Genomic DNA, 10,243 nt, shown 5'->3' with positions numbered 1-10,243 from the left:
GTCGTCATCGTCATCATCATCATCATCATCATCATCATCATCATCATCATCTTAGATTGTAGTCGTCATTATCATCATCCTCATCGTCGTCATCATCATCATCGTCGTCATCATCAACATTATCATCATCACCCTCCTCATCAACACGACGGACATAATGATGACCGCACGAACGGGTATTAGCAATGGAGAAGGCGCGTTAATAAAATCCCCACTTAAATTTACGCTGACAAATGTCGGCTCCTAAATTCTGAATTAATTTAAATATGGACGTAATGTGTGTATGTGTGTGTGTGTGTGTGTGCGTGTGTGTGTGTGTGTGTGTACCAGTGTGTCAGTCTGTTTGTGTGTTTTTCTCTCTATCTGTGTGTCCGTGTGTGTTTGTAGTTTATACAGGTATAATTATTTATTTATTTGTTTATTAATAATAGTTTACTACTATATTTTCACAATTTGTTTTTTTGACCGCCGCTAACGTCACGTGACAAACTCACATTTCTAATTTTACCGGAAGTGGTCAGGCGGATCGAATGACGTCACAGGCCATTATTTATGTAGCGCTTACATTTTTTTTTATTCTACTGAGTTTCTGATAGGTCTGTCATCATGGCCGGGACGATGTTTACTAATTTCGTGCACGATCGATGTTCTCGTTAATGATGACGTCACAGCCGCCATGTTGTTTTTGTTATTGTCATTTATTGTTGTTGTTGTTGTTGCATTTTTTATTACTTTTATGTATGTTGTTGTGTTATCTTTGTTAGGCAGATTTAATTTTGTTTCGTTTTTGTTTTGGGGTTTTTTTTACTATTGCTTCAAATCTTCGTTCTCATTAATGATATGTTGTTGCGTTGAATGATTGATTGGTTGATTGATTGGTTGATTGATTGATTGACTTTAAGATGAGTTTTTGTTTCAAGAAAAATGAGGGAATGTTAATAACGTTTTAGGATTTTTAATGAAAATTTTTAATCTTCGTTCAACTGTTTTTATTAGAAAATAATACACTTGTCCTAAAACTGCAATGAAAATTTTTACTAAAAATTAAATTACACAAATGAACACATACAGACGCACAAACCAACACACATTACACATGTACAAATATATATACAAACATGTATACACAAACAAACACACACACAAACACACATACAACACATACAAATATACATTACAAACTTAGATTGCAATGCATCGGCAAGACCAACATCACCATAGCAGCAACCGTTACAACAACAACAACAACAACATCAGTTGCGGCAACAACAAGAACAACAATTGCAACATCTACAAGAAGAACTTCCGGTCTCTACTTTTGATGTTTCTGATGATGACGTCATCGTTAGTGATGTGTCAAATAGAAAAGAAGCTTCGGTACTCGGTGAAAGAGGAGGTGAAGGTTGGCCATGTGATCGGTACTGTTGGTGATGCTTACAAGAGGTCAAGGAATATTATTTCTTTGTTGTTGTTTTTTTTTACAATTAAAATTAAATAATTGATTTTTTTTTTGTTATTTCCATTTTTATATATAAAAAGTATGTTTTAATTTGAAAAATAATTTAATAATAGCAATAATAATAATATAAATAATAATAATAATTATTTAATTAATAACAATAATAATAATAATTTTTTCAACTAGCTGAAATATTGAGAAAAAAATTTTTCAAGAAAAATCAGTTGAATGAACGACATTAATATTACAATCTATAATTCTTTACATTTGATATATTTTTCAATTAAACAATTAAACCAATAAATCAAAAAAAACTATTTAATTTGTATTATTAAATTTTTTCTTTTTCATTTCAAAAACCTCAAAGATACGGCGCCAAATCGAATTTGAAATACAAATTCCTGAACCAGCAACCGACATGGCTGAAGATAGATGAGGACACGGGAACTATGATCATAACCGAAAGGTTGGATAGAGAGAAAGTATGCAACATACAAATGCATCAAAGAAAGAAAAGGCATCAACAACATCCGCAACAACAACAGCAACAACAACATCATCCGCAACAACAGCAGCAACAGCAGCAGCAGCAACAGCAGCAGCAGCAACAACAACAACATCATCAACAACAACATCATCCTCAAAAACAACAGCAGCAACAACAACAACATCAACAACAACAACATCAACAACAACAGCAGCAGCAGCAACTACAGCAGCAGCAACAACAACAACATCATCAACAACATCATCCTCAACAACAACAACTACAGCAGCAGCAACAACAACAACATCATCATGCAAGCAAACTACAACAGCACCACCACCATCATCATCACCAACAACAACAACATATACATCAACAAACCAAAAACTGTCAACTAAAAACGGCAAACCTGTTACTTAGACGATTAAAAACACAACAACAACTACCGTGCCAACTACATCGACAGCAACTGCAACAAGCATTTTACCAGCAGCAGCAACAACGACAACAACTTCAACAACAACTGCAACAATCTATCCACGAACAATTGCTACATCAACATCAACTTTTTCTTCGCCGTCAACAAAAACATTTTAACAGTAAAATAATGCAGCAGCAGCAACAACAGCAACTACAACACCCACACCAACAACAATGTGATGAAGAAATTACAGACAGTTTTACTAACTCCACATTAATACGCAAACCGACAAACAAACAAACACCATCAGAAAATAATTGGTTGCCAGCTTACGGAAGAATTTTGACATTGCAAAAAAGCCAATTTCGAACAAAAATTTTATCTACACATTTCAACACAATTATGTCAAGTACTTTTGGTTCAACAACATCAACAAAAACAATATTAACAGCAACAACAACAACAACATCAACAATAACAACAAAATCAATTAAAATGACAATAACTGTAGCAAAATCTATCTCACCCAATGAAAATTTGACACAAACAAACAAAAATAATTTATCATTGGAAGGATACTTTTTTGATTTAAACATTGAGTTTGAAAACAGCAACATCAATTACATTAAAAACAACAACAACAATTACATCGGTAACAAAGACAGCAACAACAATAACAACAACGACAACAACAGCAGCGGCAATAAAACGAAAGAAGCATTTCATAAATCATCAAGCAATCACATAAGGAAACATATCAAACGATCTAAACATTCAAACGGTTACAACAACTACGTCATTCGTGACATCAACAACCCCGACAACAATAACAACAACTTAAATAATAGTAACAACAATAATAATAACATTACCGACAGTAATAATATTAACAGCATTGTTATTAATAATTCTACTAACCTCACTAACAACAACACCTCCATCAACAACATCGACAACATCAACAACAACAACAATCACATTGATAGGGTAAAGATTAACAAACTCAACCACACCTCTAAAGATGACGACATCATGACTCCCTCTACGTTTCAACATACCAGCAACAAAATATTCAACTCCAAACACGACAATGTTTATATTAATGACGTCATCAACGACAACAACAATGACAACAACAACAACAACAACAGTAATTATGACATTAAAAACAAGACCAACAACAACGACAACATAACCAACAGCAAAAACATTATCAATATCAACAAAACCAATGACAAAATTCCAAAAACTATCGGTAATAATAACAAGAATAAAAAAAACAACAACAACAGCAATAATAATAATAGCATTAAACATGACATGAACAACAACAACAACAGCAATAATAATATTAATAATAGCATTAAACATGACATGAACAACAACAACAACAACAAATTCATTAATCCGTTTTGGCATACCGGTCGATTTATTCACGGTTTTAGTACTGTTGATATCATCACAAATACCTTAAGTAGCCATACTATTAACACCATAAAGAACAATATTAATACTATTTTTATTACTACTACTGCTACAACTCCTGCTGCTACTACTGCTGCTGCTACTACTTCAGCTACTACTACAACTACTTCCACAACTGTTGGTAGTAATTACAGCGACAAAATCAACAGCGAAAATAATATTAGTGATAATATTAATAATTTTTATATTAGTAGTAGTAGTAGTACTAGTAGTAGTACTACTACTAATACTACTACTACTACTACTACTACTATTACTACTACTACTAGTAGTAGTAGTAGTAGTAGTAGCTGTAGTAGTAGTAGCAGTAGTAGTAGTAGTAGTAGTAGTAGTAGTAGTAGCAGTAATAGTAGTAGCAGTAGTAATAGTAAAAGAAATCAAGTTATAGCTAATCCAACTAGCAACAACGAAGAAATAAAATTAACCAACAACAATAAAATCGACAATGACATCATTGTTATCACTCAAAATAACAATAATAAAAACAACAACGTCATTAATAATAATATTAATAATAATAATAACAACAACAACAATAATAATAACAATAATAATAAAAATAAAAGTATTAATAACAATAATAATAATAATAAAAAATCATAATAATAATAATAATAATAACAACATAAATAACATTAACGACAGTAACAATTACAACAATAACAACGACAACGATAACAAAAGTTCTTTCAACAACGACTTTATTATAAAGAAATTTCATATAAAAAACAATAGCAAAGACAGCCACGCAGTCAAAAGCCACGACTCTAAATTTAAAAACATCAACAAAAATAACATTAACGAAACCAACAACCTCATCAACGCCGATGGAAATAACAAAACAACAACATCAACAACAACAACGACATCAACAAATATTAATGCCAACGTCACCGATAACAGCATTCTAGACAACAACATTAGCGAAAACATCAATTACAACGTCAATACTATCAACAACAACAACAACTTTATCAACAACGTCATTAATAACAACAACAACAGCAGCAGCGGCAGTAACACCACTGCTAACAACATTAACAACAACATTAACAACAACAACATCAACAACAACAACAACACCAGCAACAACAACATCAACAACATCAACAACAAAACAACAACACAGAGCAACATAAAGCACACCCGATCAACACCGCCCCAGCAACACTCACTCATATGTGCCTTCAAACTTGACGTCGCCATTACGCCTATGATGTACTTCACCATCATCAAAGTATATAAATTAATTACTTTATTATTATTCCTTTTATTATGATTAAGATAATAATAATAATTATAATTTTTATTCTCATTATTATTATTAGACAGATTAACTCTACTACTTTAATTTTAATTATGGTTACGCGGAGCAACAACAACAACATACATACATACATACGTACATACTACTACATACTACTACATACACACAACACAAATACTTCGTGTTGAGTCAGCTTTAACAATGAACAAACGTATAACTGCATAATGTTTAAACACCTCAATACACCAGGCATTTACACACACACACACACGCACGCGCGCGCACAAACAAACACACACACACACATACAAAAATATACACACACTTACAAATATAGGTAGACACACACACAAAAACGAAGACAACCACACCTATTTATAAGATTTAAAATAAAAATTTACAAACATACAAACGATACAAACACGCACACGCGCAAACACACACACACATACACGCACACACACACACACATGTAGGTGTCGATAGAAATAGAGGACATTAATGACAACGCACCAGAGTTTCAACCCGACTTCGTTGTGATGGACATGTCAGAGATGAGCGAAGTAGGGCAGGCATGGCTGCCCCTCACCACGGCCACTGACCTTGACGCCGACTACTCTGTACAAAAATACGTCATCGAGGGAGACGACGGGTGGGTCGTAGTTAAGGGATGGTGGGTGAATGAATGAATGAATGAATGAATGAATGAATGAATGAATGAATGAATGAACGAATGAATGAATGAATAGATAGACTGGATGGATTGGTAAATGAATGATTAGAAAGTGAGTGTATAAAAATAGGCAACGACAAAAACGACAACAACGACAAAAATAGACTAAATGATGATTGGATGTTGAGTAAAAAATTGAAAAAGTAGATTAAAATGAGGAAAGTTGTCTCGTTTAGTGTCAGATTGCTTGCGTCATTAAACTGGATTGGTGCAAATGTTCAAGCATGCATATATATTCAGTATTTTTTAGTATCAAAAATAAATTAATATATTATTCTACATCAGTCAATCAATCATTCAATCAGCAACTATCACCAACTTCACTCTCTTGACTACCATCACTATCATCGTCATCACCATGACAACTAGCATCATATCATCATCACCATCGTCATCATCATCATCGAATTGACTTCCGGCAGACATTTCCGGTTAAGGATAACTGAAAAGTTAGACAACTCGATAGACTTGCGGTTGATTTTGAGCAAGCCACTGGACAGGGAAGTGAGAGGTCAACATAAGTTCAAGGTCATCGCGTACGACGCAGGTCAACCCCCGAAGTCTGGCTCACTTGATGTGAGTCGTCGTTATTCGATTGAATTGTTCTCGATTTTTATTGGTTGTGTTTTTTTTCTGTTTATATTTTATTGGTTGATTAGTTAGCTCAGATGGTAGGATTGCACTGCCTCGCGTCTTTGTAATGCACGCCGACATGGTTCGAATGCTGAATGCTCCGAAGTCATCTGCTCACTTTCTTGAAAGCAGAATAAAAAAATTACAATGGTCAAATAAATTTCATCCGATTATTAAATCAAACAATTCAATAGAAACAAACAATTTATAAGAATATTTAAAGAAGTAACCAATCAATCGAATATCCAACCAACCAACCAATCAAATATTCAACCAATCAATCAAATATTTAGCCAACCAATTAAATATTCAACTAACCAACCAACCAACCAAATATTCAACTAACCAATCAAATATTCAACTAACCAACCAACCAACCAATCAAATATTCAACTAACCAACCAACCAACAAACCATCCAACCAATCAAATATTCAACTAACCAACCAATCAGGTAACAATAAACGTAATTGACTTCAACGACAACCAGCCACAATTCACTCAACCCCACTACACGATCACCATCTCAGAGGACACGCCTCTCGGCACCATGGTCATCCAACTCTCAGCCAATGATCAAGATCTAGGTCGCAATGCCCTAATTAAATATGTTATCGTTAATGGGAACACTCAAAATAATAATAACAATAACGTTATAGACGCTAGTAAAAATAACAATTATAAAAAAACCAATAGCTTGAATAAAACCCCAAACAATAACAACAAAACTTCTACAGCATTGTTCTCGATAAATGAAACTTTTGGAGAAATCTACGTCACTGGTTGGAATTAAATTATTACTTTTTTAATTTATTAATCTTTTAATCGTTCAATATCAGAGCTGTCTTAAATCAGATTCTCTCTCTCTCTCTCTCTCTCTCTCTCTCTCTCTCTCTCTCTCTCTCTCTCTCTCTCTCTGATTCTCTCTGACTTGAGGAAACAGTGTCATTCGTTTCGCATTTTAGCTGCTTTAATTTGGGAACCCGGCCAACAAATCTAGCAGCGGCATTCTATAAAAAGAAATAATTTGAAATTTAATTATTTCTTGTTAAAATGTATCAAATTTTGAGAATTTATTTAAGAAAATTAAAATAAATTAAACGATTATACGTAATAATTTTGCTGCAATCTAATTTAGCACCAAATTATTGTTATTAATCTTTTTTTAAGGACGTTCATCTATTTATAAAATGACGTCATCAAACTTGATGATGTTTACGATTCACTTTAAATGAATTTTCAATATTTTTTTAATAATTTTAACATTTTTATCACTTATTTTATAATTTCTGAGCACGCGACAAACTTTTTGTCTCGACTTAATGGTGGGCTAACTCCAACACTCAACATCAAACACCTGATAATAAATAACCTTTTTACAGATGAGTTGCAGTTGAGTTAGGAACCTCATTGCAAAGTTTATTGAATGTTCACGCTCTTTAGAGAACTGAAGTGTTAATTATTAATTTGAAACGGGTCACGAGATAGGCGTCTAATAAAATTTCTTGTGTGAAACCAACGAAATAACATCAGTTACATCATAAACATAAGACCGTATCAAAATAAATAAATTAGTCATGGAACAAATTTAAGTTTGACGGCTGGGTGCTGTTCGAATAGGATTAGCCCTTACAAGAACCATTTAACTTTTCACATAAGTTTTATCGTTTTTATTTCAATTTTTAACTTCCATTTGCACAATTGTCCATTCGTCCATTTACTTTTCCACCTATCCGTCCATCTATGACTAGATGGCCTGCTTGCATTCAATTAATAATTTGTATGTTGAACATTTTATAAAGTGAAGTTGCACGCTTGTCATTTCTAAAACTAATCTAACCATCTGAACATCAATCACTTACTCGGGCCTGCTCCCAAACCACTAACTACTAATTCATTTCCCCCTCCACACTTCCATTCATCTTCAATCAATTTTAAACATTTTTCAAGTGTTCATTTAGTTGTTGTTCATTCTTTCATTCAATCGTTTGTTCGTTCGTTTATTCGTTCGTTCGTTTGTTCGTTCATTAGTTCGTTCATATTTCGTACTTATATTTTTGATTCGTTCGTTCGTTGTTTTGTTTGATGTTTGTCAATTTTATTATATTTATTCGATTGTTCAATCGTTTGTTCGTTTGCTTATTCAAACATTCAATTCATTCATTCTTCTATTTCATAACCCATTCAGTCATTTATCGATCGATCCATCCATCCATTCATTCATCATCAAACGAAAATTGTTCACCCAATGCACTTACATCAGTCAATAAGAGACATCGAGCGGACTGACAGCATTCATTCAATGGTCGCACATCACACAATCCTCCACCACACCACCGAGTAACAACTTTTACACGTTACATCTGACCTTGCAGTTAGAAACATCCACTCACACAAAAACACACACACACACACATACACGCACACACATACATACATGCATATATACATACATACATACATGCATACTTCAAGTCAATTCAATCCAATATACATACACTTACATTGCATCACTTGCCGTCGGCCGTACAGACCAATCAATGTGTGAACTCTTGAACTTTCAACTTTTTAGCATGCGACCTCCACGCTCTCGACATGCTGGCGCACTTAGAGGCAAGCAAAGTCGTGCTTTTCAAATTTTTTCTTTTTTTCTTTTTCTTTTTCGTTTTTTCTGATTCAAAAATATTTTCTAAACATGGTGATAGTTTCGATTTTTTTGATGTTTTTATTTAAAATAAAATATTCGCAAAAATTTTGTATTTAAACTTTGTCAATTTGTTGTTTAATGTTTTTATTTTGCATTCCCATAAAATTTTTACAGCTTTCAGCAAAAATTTCTCCTGCAAAATTTTTTTTCTTTATAATGATACTTTCACCAACAACAACTAATTAAAATGTGCTTCATTAACACAAACTTTATGACTGTTGTTAACGAAACCGAAAAGAAAAACAATTTCATAACATCATCGTAGTTCTCGTTTTGGAAAACCAAGAAACAATTTTAGTGAGACAAGAAAAAATAATTTAGAAGACAGAGGAACATTCAGAGGAAGTAAAATATAAGATGAGGAATTGCCAAAATAATTGTTTGCAGCAGCAGCAGCAGTCGAGAAAAACTGAAAAATTGTTAGATTTATATCAATTTTTACTTTTTTCACACCTTAAATAAAATTTTCGGGGCACATCGTATATTACATTTTTATAAGTCAAACATTTTTCTTCGTTTTGTTTATTTTTAATTTCATAATGTTTGCGTTTGGTTTCAAAATCTTTTTTTATCCACCGAATAGAAAATTGTTATTTTTTTATGATCTCTTTGGCAAGATATCACCCTCGCTCAAACGTTGAAAATAATTTTTGTGTTTTGTTTTGTATACGATTTTAAATATCTGTGTGCGTTTGTATATGTCTGTACGTTTTGTGTTTAGTTATATTGTATATGTTTGTATAGATTTGTATGAACTTGTATTTGATTGTATGTGTTTGTACGTGGTGTTTGTATCTTTTTTTGTTCGTGTTTGTATCTTTGGATTTGTATGTTTTTTTTTATTTGTGTATATTATATATATTCATACATTTATTCAATTTATTTGGTACTTCAGAAATATTTCTTGCTAGGTGTTTATGTTGTTTTATTTATTTATTCGCTTGCACGTTCATAATTTGTTTTATGGTGTACATTTTTGAGCGTACATCTCTCTCCGTTTATGTGTGTGAATGTGTGTGAGTGTTTATGAATGTGTGCGAGTGTGTGTGTGA

The 10,243-nt window shown here is 32.8% G+C and overlaps 2 protein-coding genes across 2 annotated transcripts; both read left to right on the top strand.

Annotated features, from left to right (window-relative positions):
* Window positions 1–1,192: 1,192 nt before the first annotated feature.
* Window positions 1,193–2,554, top strand: HELRODRAFT_166650 (hypothetical protein; the record flags this gene model as incomplete). The annotated part of the gene is made up of 3 exons (XM_009011874.1): window positions 1,193–1,443; window positions 1,827–1,925; window positions 2,413–2,554. The coding sequence occupies 3 exons, from the start codon at window positions 1,193–1,195 to the stop codon at window positions 2,552–2,554; spliced, it is 492 nt and encodes a 163-aa protein (XP_009010122.1).
* A 308-nt stretch (window positions 2,555–2,862) lies between these two features.
* Window positions 2,863–7,886, top strand: HELRODRAFT_166649 (hypothetical protein; the record flags this gene model as incomplete). Its single annotated transcript, XM_009011873.1, has 5 exons — window positions 2,863–3,790; window positions 5,636–5,771; window positions 6,275–6,399; window positions 7,015–7,266; window positions 7,867–7,886. The coding sequence occupies 5 exons, from the start codon at window positions 2,863–2,865 to the stop codon at window positions 7,884–7,886; spliced, it is 1,461 nt and encodes a 486-aa protein (XP_009010121.1).
* Window positions 7,887–10,243: the final 2,357 nt, after the last annotated feature.

Source organism: Helobdella robusta, assembly GCF_000326865.2.
Source record: "Helobdella robusta unplaced genomic scaffold HELROscaffold_10, whole genome shotgun sequence".
Classification (NCBI taxonomy): domain Eukaryota; kingdom Metazoa; phylum Annelida; class Clitellata; order Rhynchobdellida; family Glossiphoniidae; genus Helobdella; species Helobdella robusta.
Note: the sequence above shows the minus strand (reverse complement) of the source record. Positions and strands in the feature narration are given on the sequence as shown.